Below are 26575 nucleotides of genomic sequence, written 5' to 3' on the forward strand. Positions count from 1 at the left end.
GAGTCCTTCCTCTTATTGCACGACGGGTCTTTCTTGGTTTTCCGGCGTGCTGTCCTGGCCTTGCATCGTAGTGACAGCCCTGTTTTGCGTGCGGACGTGCCATCCTGGTATGATGAATCGGATTCCGGTGTCGAATGCGATATTGGATCTGCCTTTGTTACTGTTTAATACTTAATAAATTGCTTATTCTACTGTTACATATGTATCTATATATATTTTTTTGCTGAGGTCTCGTAAACCATCTATAAAAACTGCGGTGTTCTGTGTTATTGGGTCTCAGTTTGTCGCAATGGTGCTTGAAAACCATTACGAGGTCGTTTTGGACCTTGACGGTTCGCTGCGTTGCACTCGTATTCCCACCTGTTGGTCGTTGCTGGATAATATTCCAGGATTCTATGTACGTCGTAAACGCCGTACGGTCTCGATCCGTACCTCATGTGGCCCTGTTATAGATGGTCTGCGTTATCCTCCCCATCGGAGTGTGACGGTCCACGACGGCTCCTTCATCCTTCTTCCTAACAATCGTTTTGCTGTTGTTCGATTGGCTGTGCTTGCCGTTACTTTGCGTGGTCCTCCAGTGCCGGACGCCGATCCGTCCGAGATGTATTACGACTCCGCTAGTGATTCGGGTCATGAGTGACCCCCCCCCCTTTTTTTTTTTTTGATTTACTTGATAACTAAATATATTCTTATCGTTATGAACTTTTGTCTCTCTTTTTTTTTTTTTTTCATTCTGTGGTCGTCAGCGTTTTCACCCGACTCATAGGTATTGGGGAAGTGACGCTTTGTTCCGAGCCGTTCTCTTGCTGACATATTCTTGTATGTTTACCTCTTCTGATGAGTAGACAAATTGCTGCTAGCAACAGTAATATTACGACCCCTGCCGCAATGGAGATTGGGTTAACGTAGTTCACCTGCGTATTCGTGGTTGCCTCCGACTCCCCTCTGTCTAGCTGCTCCTGAAGTTGATGGACTTCTCCCTGAAGATGCTTTAGACTGCTCGTTGTATTGCTACGTATGGTCGTGTATTGCTGCCTCTCCTGTATTGGACTCTTGAACGAATGAGTAACAATTGTAGCTGGTTTTTTCTCTATTGTCGATCTTAACGCTGGGCGTCCCTGTAGTGTAACCACTGGACTTCTTGCAATGCAGTCCGCATTCATTGTCATGATTCCATTATTACGCACTTGTATTTTTCCTCGTTCCTCCCCGCACACATAGGTTAATGTTACTTCTTGTGTTGTAGCAAAAATCCAAGCATTTGGAGCCTCAAGAGGGTACCATATGCTTGTCGTGTTAATCCTTTCGGGTTTGCAGCTGGATTTTTGTTCAGATTGAACGGCTGCTAGGGCGCATTGGAACTGTTCGTGCGCGGGACCCAACGTCGTTTGTTTTATATTGCACAGCATTGGTCCCATTGACATCTTCGTGCATTGGTTCAGCTCTTCCACAGTAAGTGCAAAGTGTCGATCTCGATGATCACTAATCGCTAGATATTTGGTCTCTGTCTCCGTTGCGATTATGTGATCTTGGGTGGCTACTGGAATGGGCGTTAATTGATACACGTCGTACTCCTCTTCGTCCACTAACGGTATTTTAGTATGAAATATGAGGGTGTTGTCCAATTCCTGGACTTCTGATACCATCACTTGATAGATATCATGCATAGTCTCATGTGTAACAGGTAGTCGCCTCCCTTTCGGGAGATGGGCCTGTATGTTTATAAGCTCCCTTTGCAGCTGACTTACGGAGATTAATGCTGGGCTGACTATGCCCCTTTTTAAACCGGTTACGATGTTGATGACTGCCGTCTGGGTCCTCTTGATATGCCCTGCTATTAATGTTAGTTCTGATGACACCTGCGCTATGTTTCCAGTTCGTATGGTATTTTCGATGTCTGAGACGTGTGTTTCCATGTGTCTTATCCTGCGTTCCATTTCATCATTACTCGTTCTCATCACGTTTATGGTGCTGTCTAAGATAGACGTCTGATTTCTGAGTAAATGCGTGTTGTGCAATTCCTTAGCTTGGATTTTTCGGATGATCTCTTCCATATTCTGCGCATACTGAGAGTCTAAAACTCCAAATAGCCCGTTGGCGAGATTTCCTACCAGATTCAGGGCTCCTCTCCGTTGTCGCTGATGATTGAACAGCAGTTGACCATCGTATAGCTCGCTGGCCTCTTGTTCGAGCACCCGTATTATCGTTGGACATGACCCGCCTCGTAGGCACCAGGTTGATAAATCTTCAATACTTTTTTTAAACGCAGTGATCTCCTGCGCTAACAGCCGTAGATCAAAATATGATATGATCGTCCATTCTGCGGACATCAGAGCTATTCTATTCCTTAATTCTACATATGTTCCCGTATTGTTAGGTAATGGGCCTACCTTTACGGGAAGTTCAGCCATGATTGGGACGGCTTGAGTGGCGTTGGCAATGGCCAGCAGCACTATGAATTGGAACATAACCTTGGGGATCTTCTGACACCCTTTGTCACTTCTTCGGGTGCCCTTTGATTGTCTAGTGGCAGCACAGCCAACCGATGAATCGCTCTCGTGCATTCTCCTGTTGATGTCCGGATGCTGACGACTCGGATTGCACCGTCTTTTCCTGCGTGTACCGTCACTATTCTCCCAAGTGGCCACTGTAATGGTGGCATGTTGTCTTCCTTTATTACCACTAGGTCTCCTACGGCAACCGTTTTTTGCTTTCTTGTCCATTTCGATCGGTTTTGTAGTTCCTGCAGATACTCGTGGCTCCATCTTTTCCAGAAGTCCTGTCTGACCTTGTCTATTTGTTTCCATCTTGTTACTAGACCCGATCGTACCTCCTTGTTATGAATGTCGGGAGATGCGGTTATTGGTCCTCCGATCAAGAAGTGCCCTGGAGTCAATGCAGACAGGTCGCGTGGGCTGGAAGAAATGGGAGTAAGAGGCCGTGAGTTTAGTATTGCCTCTATGTCGACAATCACTGTTTCTAATTCTTCATATGTTAAATCTGCCGTTGACACCGTGCGGGTCAACAAATGCTTTGCTGATTTCACTGCCGCCTCCCACAGTCCTCCGAAATGAGGTGCCCGTGGTGGAATAAAATGGAATTCTGTTCCTAGCTGCGAGCATGTTTTTGTAATTGTCTCTCGAGCTTCATCCGAGTATATCGTGGTTTTTAGCTCTCGTAACTCGTTCTTCGCCCCGACAAAATTCGTGGCGTTGTCACAATAGATGCTCTTCGCGACTCCTCTCCTTCCATTAAATCTTTTTAGTGCTGCCAGGAATGCTTGAGTGGTTAGATCTGACACCACTTCTAAATGTACTGCTTTGGTGGTGAAGCAACAAAAAATGGCTAAATAGACCTTATGGGGTTTCTTTCCTCGGATTTTGTAGTGCACAAAAAATGGTCCGCAGTAATCCACCCCACTAATATTAAACGGTCTTGCAATTTGTACCCGATCGGTTGGTAGCGGACTCATGATCTGATTTAACAACCTTGGTCGAGCTCGGCAGCATGTGATGCAGCGTCGTACTGTCGTCAATGCAAGTTGTTTTCCCTTGATCGTCCAAAATTGTTGTCGCGTGTTTGCCAACAGTGCCTGCGGGCCACAATGCTTAAACTGCCGATGCTTGTTCTCAAATATGAGCCGTGTTATTTCATGACCTGCTGGCAGCAACATAGGATGTTTTTCATCGAATGCTAGACTTGAATTCTGGAGTCGTCCTCCTACCCGCAGTACCTTGCTATTGTCCAGAAACGGGTCTAATGACCGATAAGGATCTGATACTGCCACACAACCGTTCTTCTGCAACTGCGTTATGGTAGGCTGGAATGCTATTCCTTGTATCTGTCGTATTATTCGTTGTAATGCCCTTGCTCTTTGTTCCGGAGTTATTTGTCCTGTTTCTCTCTGATTGCCTGGTCGACAATTGTTTCCAAACCGCAACATCCAGGCTGTTACTCCTACCAGCGTGTCAAATGACCCGTGGTGACTGATTTCCGTGGTCCAATCATTGATTTTGATCAGACTCAGGACGTGATTGGTTATAGTACGTTGTTCTGGGTCCTTCGCGTTCAGCATCTGCTTAGTCTGTTGTTTCCAGGATTCTTGGTTAGTTGTTAGAAATGACGGACCATTAAACCACAACTCCTTATGTTTAAGCTGTGTTGCTGAACATCCTCTCGATGCAAGGTCTGCTGGATTGTCTTCTGATGCTACATGCACCCATTGCTCCGGATTTGATAGTTCATGAATCCGAGCAATTCGGTTTGCTACGAACGTATGAAATGATGATGCTGTTGCGTTTATCCATGCTAACACTATTGTAGAATCCGTCCAATATTGGACTTCATCGATCTTTATCCGTAAATCACTTTTGATTCTTTCTGCTAGCTCAGCTCCTAGGACCGCTGCACATAATTCTAGTCTAGGCAATGTTTGTTTTGCTAGGGGCGCCACTCGTGATTTCGCGCATAGCAGCTTACTTACTATTGGACCGGCGGCTGTTATCGTACGAAGATACGCAGCCGTCCCATAAGCGACTTCTGACGCATCAGAAAATATATGCAATTGGATGGCTGCTGGGTCTGCCTGTGGAAGCGGATGCCTGGCGAGCTCAATGGTAGCCAATACCTGACTATCATTTCGAAATGCCTGCCAATGGGTTGTATCTTCCTTGTCCAACTCAGTATCCCACTCTAACGATTTTTGCCATAGTTTCTGCATAAATATTTTTGCTGCTGTCGTTATGGGGCATAGTAGCCCTAGTGGATCAAATATTTTGGCTAATTCAGAGCACACAACTCGTTTTGTGACCGTCCCTTGTTCGTATGGCGTCGCGCGTCCTTGGAGTTTATCTTCCTTAGGATTCCACACTATCCCTAGTGTTTTTATCGTTGCATCCGAGAGTTTGCTGAAGTCGAGGTCCAACGCCTGGTCGTCCCTTGAAATATCCTTAAGTAACTCTGGGTGATTTGCGCACCACTTCCTCAATCTTAGTTTTGCCGACCCTAGAATTGCACAAATCTGATCTCGTTGCCGTATTGCTTCCTCCAGCGTGTCGGCTCCTGATAAGCAATCGTCGACATAGAAGTTTTGCTGAATGGCGTCCGCGCCTAGCTGCTGGCTTGTCGGCGCTCTCTGTGCCAGATGTTGTAAACATTTTGTTGCTAAGTAAGGTGCACATGCAGTCCCGTAGGTCACCGTATTCAAATGGAAGTATCGCATTTTCTCTAGTGTGTTTCGTCGCCATACTATGAGTTGATAGCCCTTGTCTTGAGGATGAACCCAGATTTGTCGATACATTTTCTCTACGTCGGCTGTGAACACAAATCGGTGAGTCCGGAACCGTAATAAAATTGATAGTAAATCACTCTGAACTGTTGGCCCGACCCTTAGGATGTTGTTGAGGCTCTTTCCTGTTGAGCTAGGAGCCGAAGCGTCAAAGACCACTCTTAATTTTGTGGTGGAGCTGTCTGGCTTTAGGACACAATGGTGGGGAATAAAATAATGATTCCTTGGTATACTGGAAAGCTGTACCTCCGTCATGTGGTTTAAACGTTCATACTCATCCATAAAACTCACGTATCCTTCTCGTATTGCTGGATCTCGTTCTAACCGACTGTTGCCGCCATAATTTCAATTTAATTTTTAATTTCTTATGTTATGTATAAGCACTCGATAATTCTCGAGGTACCGATATCAGAAATATCGACCCATTTATCTGTTTAAGAACCATCCCTAGAACGGGCAGAAGCGAAAGAAGAAAAGGAAAAAGAAAAAGTTTTTAAGCTTGCTCCGCAACGCCAAATGTAATACACATTGATTCGGAAGCTAAAATTTAAATAAAGTTTATTTCAAAAACGTAGTTTAACGCTATCCGTCTGTGCCTTCAATTTGGTAGTGTGGGCTGCTGTAAAACCAATTCAGTTTCGCTCTCAACATTCTTAAAAACTTTGTACACGCGTGGTTGTCGTTCTAACTGTACAATTACGAAGCGACGTATTTCCAATTAGCCATAATATTGTGAAATAGCGATCGCATCCCTTTCTTGAACGTTAGGTGAGAAAAACGTAATATGTAAACGGAACCAACAAAACCCCCGAATATACGCACACAACTACAATTCTGCCACACGCCAAGCTTACATAGCCTTAAAAGTGAACAGAGATGAGCAAAGAAGTGTGTAGAATATGCAAGAAAAAAGCGACAGGAACTGAAGAAAGTTGGGTCCAATGCGACAGTTGTGAAAGTTGGTACCACTTTCGCTGCGCAGGCGTCGACGACGACGTCGAGAACAACGATTGGAATTGCGATCCGTGCCTTGCTGGAGGTAGCTCCAAAAACCCACCTGGAAGGATATTACGATCACCGCCTCCAAATCAGTTCGACAACTCCAACATATTACCAAGCCAAAATAAGGTCGAGCAGCTAGTGGACAACCTCATCGATATGGACAAAACCAGCGACGGACACATTATTCCCGATGATTATTCTACCGCAAACAAAAACAAGCTTATGCTTGATATGCTGGAAGAAAAAAGAGCTTCCGAGCAGAGATTTATCGAGGAGAAGTATAAAATTTTACTGCAGATGAATACGCTAAACGTATCGACAGACGGGCTGTTTCAGGCGACGCCCGCATCACCGTCCAGTTCCCAAATCGCCGCAAGACAAGCTATACCCAAGGAGCTTCCTACGTTCAGCGGGGATCCTGAGGAGTGGCCAATGTTTATCAGTACATTCGAACACAGTACTTCCGCAGCAGGGTTCTCCAATGTTGAAAACATGCTCCGTCTACAAAAGTGCCTAAAAGGCAGGGCACGAGAAATGGTGAAGGATAAGCTTCTACTTCCTAGTCTAGTTCCGGAAGTAATGAGCACGCTAAAAATGTTCTTTGGCAGACCCGAGCACATCCTGGAGAGGATGATCGACAAGGTGAGGAAGCTTGCGCCACCCAAAGAAAAATTGGAATCCATAATAGAGTACGCGCTCGCAGTACGCAACATTTGCGCAACGATCGAAGCATGCAGCCTAACAGCGCACTTAAACAACCCAATGTTAGTCAAGGAGCTTGTAGACAAACTTCCAAGTAACCACAAACTAAATTGGGCGATGCACACCCGCGACGAATCGGTCCCTCCCATTAAAGCTTTCAGCGACTGGCTCTACAAAATAGCGCAGGCGGCGTCGACTGTCGTGACACCGTTTTCTCACAGGACAAGTTCTGTGAATACCCATGATAGATGCGCAGCCAGTTCGAGCCAGGTATCTACAGCCCAGCAACAGACTAATCCAAAATGCATTGCATGCGAATCCACAAATCATTGGGTAACACAATGCGAACAATTTAAATCCAGCGCCGTTGAACAGAGATGGCAAGTCGCTAAGGCCGGAAAGGCCTGCTTTCGATGCTTGAAGCTTCATCGAAACAATTGTCGACCAAAGGATTGCGGAGTAAACGGTTGTACAAGAAAGCATCACCCTCTACTCCACTCGGAAAATGTTCCCAATTTAGCCACCGAAACGGGAAATCAAAGACATGTAAGCACACACCAAGGCGATGTAGAAGGAAACCAGTTCTTCCGAATCGTACCCGTAACCCTACACTATGATGACAATGAAATCGAAGTTTTCGCCTTCCTGGATGAAGGATCATCTGTGACCCTAATAGACGCATCAATTTTTGACAAGCTCGGTATAAAAGGTACACCTTCACCGATTTGTTTACAATGGACTGGAGAAACAACTCGGTTCGAAAACACTTCCGTGCGAGCATCAATCCAAATCTCAGGCGTTAGCTCAGAAAAACGTTACTGGCTCAACAACGTTCAGACTGTCAAAAATATTGCACTCCCAAAGCAAACCGTCGATATGGATGAGTTGCGCAGTAAGTACAGCTATCTAAAGGACCTGCCATTAGAGACCTACTCCACGCAGCCAATGTTATTAATTGGAACAAACAATTGGAAAATAGCCGTTCCTCGCAGGATCCGCGAAGGCAAATGGAACGACCCAATAGCGTCAAAGTGCATGTTAGGGTGGACTATCCAGGGATCAGCAAACTCAAAACGTCATGTATCTATGCACCACTGCGATTGCAACTGGCGAGAGCTTCACGATGAAGTCAAAGAACAATTCAACCTCGAGTCAATTTCGCCTAAAAAACTGCTTTCAAGCGAGGACAAACGAGCAGTCGAAATCCTAGAGCAGACTTGCCAAAACAAATGTGGCAAATACGAAGTTGGGCTTCTTTGGCGGAATGATCTTCAAAAACTTCCCGAGAGTCGCACTACAGCTCTAAAGCGCCTACAATGCATGAGATCCAGAATTCTGAGCGAACCGGATCTGTTTACAAAAATCGACGACCAAATCAAAAATCTTCTTGACAAAGGATACGCCAAGCAACTATCTGACGAGGAGGCGAAGAAAGAAGAAACTCGCACTTGGTACTTACCCGTATTTATAGCCCTAAATCCGAATAAGCCTGGAAAGATAAGACTGGTTTGGGATGCGGCAGCAAAAACAAACGGAGTATGCCTCAACGACTTTCTGTTAAGCGGACCGGACTGCTTAAACCCACTCATCGACGTTCTCCTAGCCTTCAGAGTCGGAAAAGTCGCCGTAAGCGGCGACATCGCCGAAATGTTTCACAGGATCAACATTCGCCACGACGACATGCATTCTCAGCGCTTTCTTTGGTATGATGTCAACCGAAATAAGATAAACACTTACGTCATGCGTGCGATGACCTTTGGTATCAATTGTGCACCATTCATAGCCCACTACGTTCGCGACAAAAATGCAGAAGTCCACCGGCAGCAATTCCCCTTAGCCTTGGATGCGATTCAGCGCGCGCACTATGTCGACGACTTCATCGACAGTATGAGTGATGAACAGAAAGCCATCGAAATATCCAGCCAAGTAAGAGAGGTCCATTCCAGAGGCGGATTCGAAATTCGAAACTGGGCGTCAAATTCCAGTACAGTTCTCTCGTATCTTAAGAACGATGGAGACGCCAAAAAACAGGAGCCAGTGCAGTTCGGCGCTACAGAAAAGGTTTTGGGTATGTATTGGGACCCACATAAAGACGTATTTAAGTTTGTTTGCAGATTCTCAAGACTTAAGCGAGACGTCCTTACCGATCCTGCAGTCCCAACAAAAAGAGAAGTCCTTCAGGTTCTAATGTCGATTTTCGACCCCTTGGGCCTACTGTCGTGTCATACGATCGGATTAAAAATCCTTCTGCAGAAAATCTGGCGATCAAACATCAGCTGGGACCAAGAGCTGCCAGAATCACTGTTGGAGGACTGGAATCAATGGAAGCTGTTGCTGCCTCAAGTGGCAACATTTAATATTCCGAGATGCTACTCCCCAAGGATGTCTTTTGGAACACGAATCGGCCTGCACACGTTCGTGGACGCTAGCGAGCATGCTTATTCTGCTGCTTGCTACCTGCGAGTGTCCCAAAAAGACGAGGTGGACGTTATGCTAGTGGCCGCGAAAAGCAAAGTGGCGCCACTAAAGCCACTATCTATTCCGCGCATGGAGCTTCAAGCCGCCGTGATGGGCTCACGTTTAGCAAACAAAATTATCAACGTACGTAACCTACGAGTCGACGATCTTACGTTCTGGTCGGATTCACGAACCGTTCTACAATGGCTGGTGATGGATCCTCGCAACTTTCAACAATTCGTGATGCACAGAATCGGCGAAGTCCTGGAGACCACTCGGGTGGATCAATGGCGATGGATCCCATCAAAACTCAACGTCGCAGACGGGGCGACGAAGGTCATCAAAAACCCTTGTGTGGACACATGGCTTTACGGACCAGAGTTTTTGAAAAGCGAACCCAGTAAGTGGCCAACAGTTCCATCACGAGCGACGGAGATCGATACGACCGAACTACGCAGACACGTCTTCACAACTCGTAGTGCGAATAAAGTCTTACTCGACGTGGAATATTTTTCCGATTGGCGGCGCCTATACAGAGCCGTCGCAAACATGTCTCTATATATTCAGCGACTTCAAGCTAAATGCCAAAGGACTGACATGCCGTCAGCAGTGACCGAATTTCAGGTCAAAGAAGCGCAGACCCTACTATACAAAGAAGCACAGAGGCTCGAGTTCTCGGATGAAATCCATTCATTGATTAGCAAAAAACCAATAAGCGCAAAAAGCAGATTGACTGGATTAAACGCATATCTGGACGATAACGGAATCCTTCGCACTAAAGGACGAGTGAACGCTGTGGGATATACTATGGACGCTATAATATTGCCACCAGAGAGCCGAGTAACATTTTTATTAGTCCGGTTCTATCACGAAAAATATCATCACCTCGCTCACGAAACCGTGATAAATGATATAAAATCCAAATTTTATATTCTGCGCCTAAGGGTACTGCACAAATCCGTAAGAAAAGCCTGCCAGTTATGTAAAATTCGTCGCGCAATGCCACAGCCTCCACAAATGGCCCCGGTTCCAAAAGCTAGGTTGACCAGTTTCGAAAAACCATTCACGTGCACCGGCGTTGATTATTTTGGGCCTATCCTAGTCAACGTTGGAAGACGCAAAGAGAAGAGATGGGTTGCGCTGTTTACCTGCTTAACCCTGCGTGCAGTCCACTTCGAGATCGCTCACAGCCTCGATACAAGCTCCTGTGTGATGTGTTTCACGAATTTCATGGCACTACGTGGGACACCAAGAGAAATTTATTCCGATAATGGCACTAACTTCAAGGCCACGGAGAAAGCATTACGAGAGGAGCTCATCAAGATCGACTTCGACAAAATTACAATCAAGTTCGACGGCATTAAATGGAAATTTAACCCTCCAGGAGCCCCTCACATGGGTGGTGCTTGGGAAAGATTAGTCCGCACAACCAAAACAGTCCTAAAAAGCATCTGCCCGAATTACACATTCAACGACGAAAGCCTGAGGTGTGCTCTAATGGAAGCACAGTTCATCATAAACTCACGTCCGTTAACTTTCGTCAGCCTGGACTCCGAGGACGACTCCGCGCTGACTCCAAACCACCTGCTAATGGGCTCATCAAATGGATACAAACCAATCAAGGAAGAGAAGATGAATTTAAGACGTCATTGGAACGAGGTTAAACTTTTTGGAGATCGCTTTTGGCAACGCTGGGTGAAGGAGTTCACACCGGTACTTACTAGACGGACAAAATGGTTCGAAAGATGTCCCCCTATATCAGTTGGAAGCGTTGTCATTATCGTCGACGAAAACTTGCCTAGAAACTTATGGCTTAAGGGCCGCGTGACCAACACTATCCCCGCCAAGGACGGACAAGTTCGTCGAGCCACTATTAAAACGCAGCATGGGATCCTCGATCGACCAGCCACAAAGATTGCGGTCTTAGATGTCGGCTTAGAAGATAGTAACTGACCCCCTAGGATCAATTACAGGAGGGGGAATGTTGCCGCCATAATTTCAATTTAATTTTTAATTTCTTATGTTATGTATAAGCACTCGATAATTCTCGAGGTACCGATATCAGAAATATCGACCCATTTATCTGTTTAAGAACCATCCCTAGAACGGGCAGAAGCGAAAGAAGAAAAGGAAAAAGAAAAAGTTTTTAAGCTTGCTCCGCAACGCCAAATGTAATACACATTGATTCGGAAGCTAAAATTTAAATAAAGTTTATTTCAAAAACGTAGTTTAACGCTATCCGTCTGTGCCTTCAATTTGGTAGTGTGGGCTGCTGTAAAACCAATTCAGTTTCGCTCTCAACACCGACGTTCTAGGCTGGAAAATCTCCGTTGAGCCAACGCTAATGTTTTTCCTAGCTCCCTTGGATTTTCTGCGAACGGCAACCTTACCATTAGTCGTTGATCCGGGCAGATTTGAACGTTTGATAGAAAATGTTCTTCACAAAGTCTCTCTTGGACTGTCATTGCTGGTACCTCCGTGTTAAACGTATCTAGCTTCCAAAATTTTTCCAGAGCTGGTAATGGATCCTCCCGTGTTATTGTCATGACATTTCCTGCCATGGCTGCTGGCACTCGTCGCCTCACTGCGCCGAACACAATCCACCCAAGAGTGGTTTCTTGTAGAGTTGGCTTATCATCCCCCAAACTGATAAGTCCGGGTCTTATCAATCGAGAATACACCTCGGCTCCCAGTAGCAAATCTATGCTTCCGGGTTGGCCGAATTCGGGGTCCGCTAACACTACCGTGCTCGGAAGACTAAGTCCTTCGTCTATGGATTCCGACGGTTGGTTCTTCGTCAGTCGTGGTAGGATAAACACAACAATCTCCTTCTGAAAGTTCGACCTTAATGATGACAGCCGCACGCGTGCCCATGACGAAGATCCTTGCGCCGTTTCTCCAATCCCTGAGATACCTTGTGATGTGCTGAAGGTGGGGATAGCAAGTTGGTCCACCATCCTGCTGGACATGAGATTAAGCTGAGAGCCAGGGTCGATGACTGCGCGACACTTTTCTCGCCTTGCGGTTTGTCCTTGTATTGCCACCATGGCTGTGGGGAGTAATACGTACGGGTTTGGTGGTTGGCTGAGGGTCAACGCAGACACCTTGTTGATCATTGGGGTCTGCAGATTTGGATCTGAAGTATCCATCGCTTGCAATGGTTGATCTATGGTAGCAATGGCAACAACCGGCGCCGTGGATTCTGGATGTTTGTGCAACATGGAATGATGCCGTTGACGGCAAAAGCGACAGGTCATTGGCGACGGGCAGCTGTTTGTCTTATGGTAGTTTGACAGACAATTGGCACAGCCTGCAATCTTCGTCATTGCCTGCCGACGTTCTTCCGGACTCATTCTTCGAAACATGTTGCAGGATAGGGGCCGGTGTGTGGCTATGTTGCAAATTTTACAAGTGTTATCTCGTGATACCAATGTTTTGGGTTGAGCGTCCAGTGTTTCCAACATGCCGGATCGCCGTTCTAAAAAGGCTAAAACACTTTCCAGCAACGGGACTTCTGTTGGTGAGTTGGCTGAGTCTTCGAGAGCGGCTAACGTATACTGATCTAGTTTTCGCCGCACTAGGAACCCTATAATTGGATCCCAGCTCTTTGTGCAGATTTCCAGGTTTTTTAGAGTACTCATTGAATTCTTGATCGTGTCATGTAAAGCCCTGAGCTGACGTGAAGAGCCGTCTATAGGTTTATAATCAACGATTTTTGCTATGGCGGCGAATACTAGTATCTTTCCGTTCTGGTACCTGGCCTTTAGGCGCAACCAGGTGTCGTCATAGCCACCCTGTGAGAAGGCGGTGTCTGTCAAGACGTTCCTTGCTTCACCACGAAGAGAGCTTTGTAGAATATGTAGTTTTTGGCTGGCCGAATATGGTTTATTGTGTACTAACTCTACAAAAAGGTCATGGAACCGTGGCCAGTCTAGATACTCGCCATTGAATTCTGGAATGCTAATTGGCGGCAATGCCAAGTTTAGGCTCATTGGCGCATCGGTTTCTCGAAGTAGGTTCATTTCGTATTCTTCATATAACGTGTGGAATTGGGCTAGCTCTGCTTCTGCCCGAGCTGCGGCCCCAGGTGTGCTATCCAATTCATCGTGGGCTTGCCTCAGTAATGCCCAATGGAGATCCAGGTAGGGCTGGGGTGACGGTTGGAGCGTTTGAGGCTAATGTTAGTGATGATTCCAATTCGTTGCATCTTCTCTGCAACTGTCGAATTACCGTATCAATTGTGGAGCTTCCCTTTACTTGCTCTCCTGTTGTGATCTTGATGTTCGCTGAGGTTCGTCTGGGGGCCTTTGGTGGATCGCTTCCAGTCGGTATGTTGTCCAGGAAGATCCTTTGATATTTTTCAACCAGCTCCTTAAGTGCTGTTAGTCGTGAGGAGTATTCACTTCCCGTGGGTAGTGCCGCTTGCTGGACCTCTTCATCCAGATCACAAAATTGTTGCCAGAGCTCCTTTAGTTGGTCTAATCTACCGGCATAATAGCCTTCTCGGAGGCGTCTGTCGGCAGAATCCTTGCCGTAATTCTTTATAAGCTGTTGTATTTTTCCTTGCAGCTCGTTTTGGTCGTCTAACAATCGATTGTGTAAATCGATTCTGGTTTGGTTTGTCTGCTCAATGAATGAGGTCGACATAGTGCAGGTATTCAGTAAATTTTGCTGACTGCGGTTCTTAAGCTAGGCTTGACAGGTGTTTGTGTAAGAACGTCTTACCTGTGCAAACCGGCGTGTGTGCTGCCTATGTGGAAGGCGGATGCTGAAGTGTGATCCTTTGTTGGACGAGGGACGAGGAGGGGTGTAGACGCTCGTCGCGGGCACGGGGATGCTGTTTGTTGCAGTCGGATCGCGTCGCGACACGGGTGACTATGGGGGTCACGGTGCCGGACCACAGGCGATATGGACTGTGTGAGTAGGGGGTGCCGGATACTCGTGTAACCGGGGTCAACAGTGTGTTGAAGTCGCTCCGCGGGATCAGGAGGATAATGGCACACCTGTCGCTAGCACGGGGACACTAGAGAACACAGGACGATTCGCGTCGCGACACCGATAGCTAAGGGTGTATGGTGCCGGACCACAGGCGATCGATGAGCTGTGTTAGGGTGAGTTGACAAGAGTCTTTACGATATAGAGTGAGGAGACTTGTGAGTGGTTGGATTTGTAACTGACTTTATTGAGCTGTCGATCAGAGCTTAAATACAATCATGACCCGGAACTTGGGTGCTTATATTAGCTGACATGTTACGCCTCATATTGGGTTCACCTACATTTTATCGTCTATGCTGCACTGTCAGCAGTATGCGGCTCGTGGCTGCTGACCCACTAATCGTCGTGACTGGCTGTCCCATACTTGCAGCGTCGGCACTGTATTGTGCTGCCACTGTGCGCCTGGTCGCTGTTCCGTATAAGTTGCATTGGTGGTATGTTCGGCTCGCTGACCACTTGCAACTCCGTCGTGTTGGAGCTTGCGTGCGCTTGACCCGTGTTCGTAACCATGCTAGATCGATCCGAGTTACCTTGGTTACGAACAGTTCTGTTTACCTTTTCCCCCTCCGTTCTCACATCAGCAGTAGCCACACACACACACACACACCAGGAGAGCAACGAAATATTCACCACGATAAGTGCAGCGCCGCACAGGAGCAAGCGAGAGAGGACATGCGATCGAGGAGGAAAACAACCCCCGAAAATTGGCACGCGCCAAGGGAAGAGCGATAGAAAAGGAGTACCGAAACTTCGACAAGTGGAAAAAACCCAGAGCAGCCGAAAACTTGAACAAAACGCGGCGGCACAGCTTAACTAGCTCTCTTTTGGAAAAGGCGGTGCACGGGATCAGAAGTGCGAGGAGTCATTTTTGCAAAGGCGGTGCACGTGATCAGAAACAGGAGCTCTCTTTTGGAAAAGGAGGTGCACGGGATCAGAAGTGCGAGGAGTCATTTTTGCAAAGTCGGTGCACGGGATCAGAAACAGGTCTCTCTTTTGGAAAACGCGGCGCACCGGACCAGAAGTGCGAGCAGTTCACTTTTGGAAAACGCAGCGCACCGGACCAGAAGTGCGAGCAGGTGACTTTTGGAAAACGCGGCGCACCGGACCAGAAGTGCGAGAAGCAGGGGACTCTTGCAAAGGCGGCGCACGGGATCAGAAGTGCGATCAGAGCAAATTTATGTGGACAACAGGAGTCTTTTGCCTTCGGGCTGATGCCAAGTGACCCAGGAAGGAGTTTACCTAGACGACCTCGAGGAGAGTGTGCCTGCCCAGGACCAGCGGCGGAGCACCCGGAGTCACGCGTGTGTGTGTGCGTGAGAGCGTGAGAGTCCCGTGCAATGAGAAATTTCTCGAAGGCCTCGATGCGGTTTCGCCCAGAGTAGGCTAGAATTTATAAACCATGACCTAACCTAACCCGTTAATTGCGAGCACTGAGAAAAAAAAAAACATGAACCAAGAATTTAAATAAAGAATATTTTCTTACATATCTGAACACATGTTGTTGCCATGTTGTTCTTTTTCCCTTTGACTACTTTGATTTCTGATTTGATTTCCGAGCTGACTACACCGAGAGAAAGGGGTGGACCCAACTTTAGGAAACCTGTTGCTCATTAATTAAATAAAAATATTTCTCAGATATTAAAAATACTACGCACTGCCACACCCTCTTTCTTTTTAAAAGGAAAATTTATTCTTCTTCTCCTATCACTGCCGGCTGTGTTGAGCCAACTCGTGCCCGACTACACTGGGAAAACAAAATAAAGTAGAAACTCGAGTTACAAATGAATCAATAAAAATACCCCAATAAATGTATTTCTCGCCTGATTTTAATGCAACTCGTAGGGAAAAAAATCCAATCAAGCTGGCCACGCATAAATATGAATATTTCCAGACAAATGCCTAGATTTTAGGCCATAAATTCTGCCCTAGGGAAAAGTTGTCCCCATAATCGATCCCCTCTATCTCGGCCTTCTCGTAGCGAATGCTATGAGCCAGGCCCAAATGCGTGTTACCGCTGACGCTTTTCACTCTGCTACAGACACCGAATAAACTGTTTCTCTCACTCCGTACCCCGGTGGCTGGCACTCTACATCTCACGCCAGCCAACCGATTTTCGTATTAGACCTTTTTGTCCCATATCTTTACAAATATTTTCGGTAAAGAGACCCTGACGGGACTGAGTATATCCCAGCCTACGAGACTTCTTTACAACTTTCAATGTTGTTTTGCGTCTGTTGTGTTTGCTTGCTGTGGCCGCTCGCTTGTGTTTTCCGTTTGTTGCTGTTTTTTGAATATAAAATAAACGACGCGCCGAAAGTAATTGTTATTTGTTCCCCGTGCCCCGTGTTTTTTTTCGCGTCTAGTAGTCCTTGTGCCCGTCGAACGGAAGTGTCAAACTCACCAGTGCTAGTCGCCCCAGTTGTGCAGTTAGTAGGACCACAAGTTTCCACACACGACAGGCCTGTTTGCTGCTCTCTCTGCCCGGCAAACAAACATTTAGTGAATATTTTCTACACTTTTTGTTCGGTCGTGTTTTTTTTATTTTGCTTAAGTCACGTTGTGCCATCGGTATTGTTTTCGTTTCGGTTTTCGGGGAACAGTGCCGTTGTTCGTCTTGGGGGTCTAGTGACCTTGCGCGACCCGCACCATGGACCTGCGCAGCTGGCGTAAGGTCCTTATCCAGTAGGTCATCGAGTGTCGCTTCACCGAACACAACTTCATCACACTGGAGCAGTCGGACATCGATGCCTTCTTCTCGAACTACGTGCAAAAGGCCCAGGTGGCGCCGGTAGAGGAGGAGAACGCGCTGCCGGCCCAGCCTGGGGAGCACCGCTCCCCCCTGCAGAACTTCCTCCGAGATCATTATCCAGAGTTCAGTGCCCACATAGATGGCCGTGGCCAACTTGTGACCGCGGACTACGTGTATGTCTACACACTGCTCCTGCATTACTCATGCGTGAAGCAGCCCAGCGTGTTTATCCACAGCATCTGCAAGAAGCTGCCGGAGCTAGTGCAGACCTGCATCGCAAACTTCTTCGGCCAGACGTTGGAGCAACAGCTGACGCGCCAATTTCTCCGCCAGTCTATGAACAATGTGGCTGTGATTTACCGCCAGGGCGTCCAGATCAGCCCCAGTCGTCCGAGCTGCAGCACCATGAGTCCCGAACTGACCATTCCTCGTCCACATCCGCATCGCCTCAGCCGCCGAGCAGCACGCCACAGATCCGTCATCCAGCGCCTCCAAATGTCCGCCAACGAAATGCTAGCAGCGCACCCGGGAGCTGCACGGTGTTCGCGCCCAGCTGGAGGTGGTGTCCTACGAGAAGACCATGCTCGAGGAGCAGCAAACGGAGAAGGAGGACCTGATCATAGAAATGCTGGACAACATTGATGGGGCCAGAGGGTCAGGCTCGATGCTGTGCTTCTCGACGAAGCAAGCCACACTCTCGCTTAGCTCCAGCAAGATAGCGTTCTGCTTCTGCAGCTCTTTCCTCAGCTCGGCGTTCTCGTGCTCCTTCTCGCGCAGCTGCTTCTCGACCACAGAGCTGTCCAGATTCTCGGGCGTGGTGTTCGGAGACAGGGAACAGTTGAGCAAATCCGAGGACGCATTTAGAACCTCACGTCGGTTGTGTAACTCCTCGCGCGCTTCCTGTAGACAACGATCCAGCTCCTGCTTGTCGCGCTTCAGGCTGGATTCCTCCAGGCGCTGTTCCAGCTATTCAAGAAGAAAAACAAAAAAAATATAAATATATATTTATGGAATTTTGGGTAGGTATTATGTAGGTACTTTGAATTTATATTTCCTAAACAGCGCCCTTTTTCGCCAATATTAATTTTAGAATTATGTACCTAGTAGCTTTAATTTAATTAAATAATTAACAACCATTAAATATGAATTCAAAAATATTAATTTATGATGCTGTGGATGAACACGCTGGGCTGCTTCACGCACGAGTAATGCAGGAGCAGTGTTTAGACGTACACGTAGTCCGCGGTCACAAGTTGTCCACGGCCATCTATGTGGGCACTGAACTCTGGATAATGATCTGCGTTGGAATAAAAATGGGTCTCATTATTTGGCTAGTTTTAAGCAACAAGTTAGGGGAGGAAAATCCTTGGAAAATCCCAAAACCTTTTCGAGGCGCCAAGGGAACTAGCTTAAAAGAGGACTTGAGAAGTGTACATACCCTTGCATGTCCTATAGTAATCTAAGGTTTCACTAAAATTGTATAAAATGGCCATTAATCCTTGAATAATCCTACTATTTCAACTAGTTTATTGACAATAAAGTGAAGTAAAATGGAAGAAAGAAAATCCTTTGAAAATCCCAATAAGAAAATAACTAAATTAAAAAGGGGAATTTGATATGTACATATCTAAAAAGAATTTATATTCCCTTGTATTTATAATCACAATTCAATATTTGACTAAATAGGAATAAAATAAACATTTGCCCTTGAACAATACTTATATTTCAACTAGTTTTATTGAAATTAAAAAAAATTGCTCATATAATCAGTTCTATAAGTTAAATATCATGTCGGTTAGGGTCTATACAAAGTCCTTCCTTTTCCCCATGAATGTTCCTATATCCAAAACATTTTTTTCTTATCTAGATATGAGGTAATACACCCTGACAGTACTGAAATAATATACAATGACCATTAGTCCTTGAATACCATTATTTCCACTTGTTCTGTTTACAACAAAGTGAAATTCTCATATAATCAGTTCTTTAACAATCGACTCTGGTAGGTGCCTATGTTTTTTCTATATGAAAGTTCCTATATCAAAGGTGTCTTGGAATGTAGACTCATGACATTTGGGCAACCATGACTTTGAAAAAATAGTATCCCCTATAGTATAGTATTGAAAAAATAGTATAGTATAGTAGTAAAATAGATGAAGGATGACAACCCTGTTTTTCAGGAGACATGACATGCAAAATTATTTCGGGCTGGAAATGCAAAATACCCGAACTCACCTCGGAGGAAGTTCTGCAGAGGCGAGCGGTGCTCCCCGGGCTGGGTCGGCAGCGCGTTCTCCTCCTCCACCGGCGCCACCTGGGCCTTTTGCACGTAGATCGAGAAGAAGGCATCGATGTCTGACTGCTCCAGCGTGATGAAGTTGTGTTCGGTGAAGCGACACTCGATGACCTGTGTCGGGAAATCGCGTAAGTGGATGGCATCGGGAAGACCTGCGAAGATCCCAGGATCTCTACTACTTACCCACTGGATAAGGACCTTACGCCAGCTGCGCAGGTCCATGGTGCGGGTCGCGCAAGGTCACTAGACCCCCGACGAACAACGGCACTGTCCCCCAAAAACCGAACCGAAAACAATACCGATGGCACAACGTGACTTTAGCAAAATAAAAAAAACACGACCGAACAAAAAGTGTAGAAAATATTCAATAAATGTTTGTGTTTGCCGGGCAGCGAGAGCAGAAAACACGTCTGTCCTGTGTGGAAATGTGGAAGCCTGTGCTCCTACTGACTGCACAACTGGGGCGACTAGCACTGGTGAGTTTGACACTTCCGTTCGACGGGCACAAGGACTACTAGACGCGAAAAAAAAATACACGGGGCACGGGGTACAAATAACATTTACTTTCGGCGCGTCGTTTATATTATATTCAAAAGCCGACGCTAGGGATGGGAGAAATGTATCAAAATCGATACTTTTCGTATAAAAATAAATATTTATATCGTGATATTTTTCAACTGACTTATCGCTGTTATCGCTATCAGCAACGTAAGTGACGGAAACGTAAGTGCGTAAATACAAACAAATATTTATGTCCTTCAAATTAGCGTCGGCCTGTTAGCAATGTCCGTCAAATTAGCGTCGGCCTGTTAGCAACGAAAGTGGAACGGTGGAATTTTGAACATGGGGGCCCTTTTTATTTTTAAATTTTCTCGCTTTTTGGGGACCAAATCGAAAAATCTAAAATGCTAGATTGTTAAGAAAGAAAAGATCTATCGATCTAGGTAGGTTTGAGACACATCCGAGGTCTATTAATGTTTCAAAAATGCATTTGAAAAATCGTGTCCCCACAATTTTCTTAACTGCTCCCCTCACAGAGGTTGTGCCAATATGCACGATAAGCCAAGCTATTGGGAGTTAATTCAAGCTCCTTTTCTGAAAGTTTCATTAAAATCAAACCCACAGTTTTCGAGAAAACAGCCTAACAGTGACGCAACCTCGGATTTTCCCCATACAAAAAAGGGGGCAAAAATGAAATTACCACGGCTCCACTCCTAGAAGTTGTGCCAACATGCACGGTATATGGGTAGATAGGGGATAATCTAAGGAGTGTTCTGTGAAAATGTTATCAAAATCAAACCCACAGATTTTGAGAAAACTGCTTTACAGTTGGGGGTGCTAAAAAGATTAATAAAAGACCGTTTAATCCAGAAACTGAACCTTTAGATACTAAGACATGAACCACAATGTAAACAGCTTAGCCATGACAATCATTCGACGCTAACTTTCTATAACTTTATACAACTTTCACAGAGGTTGTGCCAACTTGCACGGTATCGCATTAGAAGGGGCATCATTTTAGCTAATTTCTGAATAAATTACAGGCAATTCAAATCCACAGTTTTCGAGAAATTCAAGTATTTCCAATTATGGCTTTTGCCACGCGGTCACACTGTCCAGGCCAGCGAGAAATCGTATGCACCCGTGACATCAACCATCAAAATATATATGCAAACTAAAGTTTGCATATTAATTCATACAACTCTCACAGGGGTTGTGCCAACTTGCACGGTATCGCATTCGAAGGGGCATCATTTTAGCTAATTTCTGAATAAATTACAGGCAATTCAAACCCACAGTTTTCGAGAAATTCAAGTATTTTCAATTATGGCTTTTGCCACGCGGTCACTCTGTCCAGGCCAGCGAGAAATCGTATGCACCCGTGACATCAACCATCAAAATATATATGCAAATTTTAATTAATTCATACAACTCTCACAGATGTTGTGCCAACTTGCACGGTATCGCATTCGAAGGGGCATCATTATAGCTAATTTCTGAGTTAATTACAGGCAAGTCAAACCCACAGTTTTCGAGAAATTCAAGTATTTCCAATTATGGCTTTTGCCACGCGGTCACACTGTCCAGACCAGCGAGAAAGCAAATTCAGCCAAGACATTTACCACGAAAAGGTATTTATCGATATATCGCCAAGTGCCAAGCTACGACCTACAACACTTAATTGAGCCAATCGAATACTTTTGGCCGCCAAGTATTGAAAAATATATATTTTTATGTTTCAAATTTTCATTGTGATATGTATGCACCCCCTAATTGGTATTTATTTCCCTATTATTTTAATGTATAATTCATCGAAATCGAGCCAGTGGTTTGGTAGAATTTAACATTTTATTGATTTAAGAAAAATATAAAAATTACCTATTTGCTATTGTGGAGTTGCCATACTGCCGAACAGAATCCCCGTTACTTTGAATTAGAAGCTCGTGCAGATAAGTAAAGTGAAAAGAAAATAAAAGCTGAAATTTATAATAAAACTTAAAACATAGATACATTATGTGTAATTTATTCGTATTAAAACTATTTTGCTGCTCGCTAATGCGATTAGTGTGAGTGCTGGCAGCGCGGTTGCCAAACAATTTAAAAATCGCTTAACAGACAACACACCCGCGGCCCACATTCATCGCGCCCAACATCCCAGCTTCCACAAAGTGCATATTGATTTCCTTCTGTGTCGACATGTTGATGTCCCAGTGCCACAGAGAGTCTGCTGCATCATTTCTAAGTCTCCTCCGGCTTTTGTTTGAGTTTCGATTCGTGACTTCTCCATCCTGGTTGAAAGTAAATCCGCTCGACACAAAAGGAGCGCGCAGAAGCACACGGAGCTTAGCTGGTACAGCGAGGAGCACTCTTCAACTTCCTCCCTCCCCGGCATCGCTATCTTCGTTATCCTTATCATTATCCGGCATACGCGCGGAAACATCCTCCATCCCGAGTAAACAATGTTGGCGCCTGGAAACACTCAAGTGCAATATTTGGCAACAATAATTTAATGTCTACATAATAATGTCTACATTATAACATTTGACTTTGTGTACCGACATGTGAGCTAATTAGTGGTCGCGACCCCCCGCATGGCGACCCCAATTAGTCGCCCCATTCGATTAAACCCGAGTGCGCTTTGGCTGCATTCCGGAATGGTGTCATACCTGCCATAAAGCATATCTGCCAGCCGTCAAAGGCGCCGTGTCAACACGACCATTGCACTTCTGCTCCGGCGGGACCAAGATGACATTGCATCACCACCATCGATTCCAGTGGGTCAACAGCCGTCCCGGTGACGGGGTTGCCATCCCCCCGACCCAGGGCTTAGTTCGGTGCGTGTGATTAAACAATTGCATGGCCGGGTGGGAAGCCCTATTTGCCTTTCGGAAAAGAAATTCCTGGAACGGCCCTTATTAAATTGCTCAACCTAAAAGTTTTGAATTTCTCACACGGACACCCTACAAAAATTTGGCTCTCAAGTGGCGGCAATGTGCCAAGTGGGGGTAGTATTTCAAGTGCAGTGGCGTTCATGACTGGGACCCCGGGTGGAGCGGACGCGTCCGCAAAACATTACTCAAATCGCCCCCAATGGTGGTGTATTTATATTTCGGGGCACGGAGGCCAGCTGAATTATAGCTTCGGGGTTTTATAACATATAACCTCCTAAGCTTGGAAATAATTTTTATTTATTTATTTATATTCTGGTTTTGGGACAATTGCAAATTGCCACCAACCACTTAATTTAGCTATAGCTACTGGGCCTTAAGCTATTTACATATTTTCTGCAAAAGTTTATTTATATATAGTTATTAACAAAATTTAGATATTGTTATATAAGCGTATGGCCTTGATGAAATCATTGGCGCTGACGATATTGGTGGATTTTGGGGATAGGGCATCAGGTGACTTTATGGAGAGGAAAAAGTGCCGCACGTTGTTTCGCGTACCGCAGTGCTCGCACTGGGGTGGGGGTTGTTTATTGAGAACATGCTCATGGGTGTATCTTGAGTGTCCAAAACGTAGTCTTAAGAATTTTGTGAGATCTCTGCGGTTGATGTTGTCTTCGGATGGGATGGTGTATTCTTTAATTGATCATTTCTTTTCGTTGACATATTTGTAGTGGTCAGATGCGTTTTATCAGATCGATTCCATTTGTTTTTTGAAAGTATTTTAAATGAATAACTGTGTGTCTGTGAAGTTATAGTTGCATTCCATAACCTGTGGGCTTCTTTTGTTGTGAGCTTCTTTTGCTGCTAGGTCTGATGTGTCGTTACCTGGAATCCACAGTAATATAATCTTTGGTTGGTGGCGGTTGAGGATGTCTCGAGTACGAACGGTATAGAAAGATTGGTTATTGGTGTTGGTAACTAAAGTTACAGCCCTTCAGTTCAAAAAAAAAGTTTCACTTGTGAATCACCTTGTGAATCCCGTGGGACATGTCCTCTTGCACAAGTGAAGAACAAGTGACGCTCCATATAGAAAATTGTATGGGATGTCCGCATTTTCACAAGTGAAAATTCAAATGAAAATTTTTCGAAGTCCCACGGGATTTCACTTGTTCCTTATACCCATTTTTCGTATGGCCTGTCACGTGCCGGTGACACGTCTCAAGTGAAATCACTTGTGAAAATAACATTTTTCCCATGAGTTTTCACTTATGAAATCTCTTGCAAGTGACACGTCCCAAGTCAAATCACTTGTGAAAATGAGATTTTTTCCATGCGTTTTCACTTATTAAATCACTTGCAAGTGACACGTCCCAAGTGAAATCACTTGTGAAAATCAGAATTTTTCAATGAGTTTTCACTTATTAAATCACTTGCAAGTGACACGTCCCAAGTCAAATCACTTGTGAAAATGAGATTTTTTCCATGCGTTTTCACTTATGAAATCACTTGCAAGTGATACGTCCCAAGTGAAATCACTTGTGAAAATCAGATTTTTTCCATAAGTTTTCACTTATAGAATTTAAAATACATAAATTTGTATATACTTTTAAATATTTTCTGTTAAAGGACAATTATTTTTAGTAAGCCTAATTTTGTGTTACGTTAATTTGCTTTTTACATTGGTCATCGCCTTCCTTAAACCTTTGTCCGGGTCCTCCGAATCCTTGGCCAACGCTCCTGATAACGATCGTAACGAGTGATACACACATCGAAAGGTATCGTAAAAACCAAAAAGATTGCATACCAAGACTTTCGAAATATAGATTTGTTTGGGAGAAAAGGCGGTGAAAGTGTAAAAGTAAAATTTTAGAAAATTGGAGCTGCTGGATACGGTGGGGCTAAAAACCCCCGGCTATTTAGCTAGTTTTATTCTTACTGTGAATAAGCGTCGAATGACACCTCATTTGTTGAAATGAATTTTAAAAGCAATTAAAACTTATACCAAAAGTACACCAAACTTTTATAAACTATATACTCATGTTTGTTAAATTAAGTTTAGTTCGACTTAACTTGTTTCCAGTCCATTTTTAAAGTACTTAGACCAGATAATAATAAGAAACAACACGATCCTTGAACGATCACATTTTCCCCAATTTCAAAGGCGACTCAACATACAAGCTCAAAGTGTCCCAACTTACAGACCTCCTAATTTTCCGACCTCTCCCCTAAAAATTAAAAAAATTACATGAATATTTTCTTGTTATTTTCAGAAATAAAAATGTAAACGTGACCAAGGCTATAGAAGCCGCTTTAGAGCTATGACTAATAGGGACGTCAGGCCGTTTGTCAGAAAACGAGTACCAAATAATTCTTACGTCTTTACGTAAAAATTTTTGTATTGCCAATAGTGGATATTTTAAGCAAAAAAATGCTCCAAAAAAATGGCAGAAACGATTTTTCCTAAATTACAAAAGAGTTTTAGAAAAGTTGAATTTAAAAAGAAAGACTTTTTTATTGGAAAATAAATCAGAGAAATCAGAAAATGAATTTCCTGAAGTTAGTGGTAGTGGCTTCCTGAATTGCAATCACTTCCGCTTGGAAAACACTACAGTGGTCTGGTAGGCGGAATGAGACTTTTAAGTCTAGTTCGGGGGAAAAGACTCCCCCACCTGTTTGGGAGTTAAGCTTGGAACCGTCAGTGTATATGTTGACGGCGTTTACGAATTTATGTGGGAGGTTGTCCCAGTCTGAACGGGTGGGTATATAAATTTTGTATCTTCTTTTGAAGTCGACTATGGGTGGGGCGTAGTCTGTATAACGTGGTAGGGGTGAATGCTTTGATAGGATATTGGAGTGACCCGTGGAGCCTGTTGTCCATGCCGCTGCTTCACGGAGCCTCAGCGCTGTGGCTGATGCCCAGCTTTTGGCAAGTAGGTCCAGGGGTTGGAGATCGAGAATTGTATTTAGTGCCTCAGTGGCGGTAGTGCGCAGCGCCCCACTGATGCAGAGCTCTGCGCCTCTTTGGATCTTGTGAAGGATCCGGAGGTTACAGTTTTTATCTAGAGAAGGCCACCAAACGATGTTTCCGTAGAGTAGAATGGGCCTGACTATTGCAGTATATAGCCAGTGAACTATCATGGGGGAGAAACCCCACTTCCTCCCCATGGCTTTTTTACAAGCGAAGAGGGCTATGGCCGCTTTGCGTGTGCGATCTAGGATGCTATCAGTCCAGAGGAGCTTTTTGTCAAGAATGACACCTAGGTACTTTGCTTGGTTGCTAAAGGTTAGGCGCGTTTGGTGTAGTTTTGGGGGAACTAGAATTGGTACCTTGTACTTCCTTGTAAAGAGAACTAGTTCGGTTTTTTCCGGGTTAACTCACAGTCCACAGCCAGCTGTCCACCGGGAGAGGGTGGATAGGGCTGTCTCCATTAGATTGCAAAGGGTTTGCGGGAATTTACCCTGCAGTAGGATAACCACGTCATCCGCGTAGGCTACCACTTTTGTGCCCGCCTCTTCTAGGAGTGAAAGCAGTTTGTTGACCACTAAAACCCATAGAAGAGGTGAGAGTACGCCCCCTTGGGGGGTTCCTCTACTGACGTTCCTGGTCGAGTGGGCCGGTCCCATAGTGAAGTGCACTACCCTGCTGGTTAGCATGGTGTGTATGAGTCCCACTATGGGCCACTCAATGCCCAGTT

At 45.1% G+C, this 26575-nt stretch overlaps 1 protein-coding gene across 1 annotated transcript; it reads right to left on the reverse strand.

Moving 5' to 3' along the window:
- Positions 1-16959: 16959 nt before the first annotated feature.
- On the reverse strand, positions 16960-20125 carry LOC139353635 (uncharacterized). The gene is made up of 2 exons (XM_070997977.1): positions 19428-20125; positions 16960-18489 (listed from the first exon to the last, which is right to left on the reverse strand). The coding sequence occupies exons 1-2, from the start codon at positions 19708-19710 to the stop codon at positions 18416-18418; spliced, it is 357 nt and encodes a 118-aa protein (XP_070854078.1). The 5' UTR covers positions 19711-20125; the 3' UTR covers positions 16960-18415.
- Between the last annotated feature and the right edge of the window lie 6450 nt (positions 20126-26575).

This window comes from Drosophila suzukii, chromosome Y (assembly GCF_043229965.1).
Source record: "Drosophila suzukii chromosome Y, CBGP_Dsuzu_IsoJpt1.0, whole genome shotgun sequence".
NCBI lineage: Eukaryota > Metazoa > Arthropoda > Insecta > Diptera > Drosophilidae > Drosophila > Drosophila suzukii.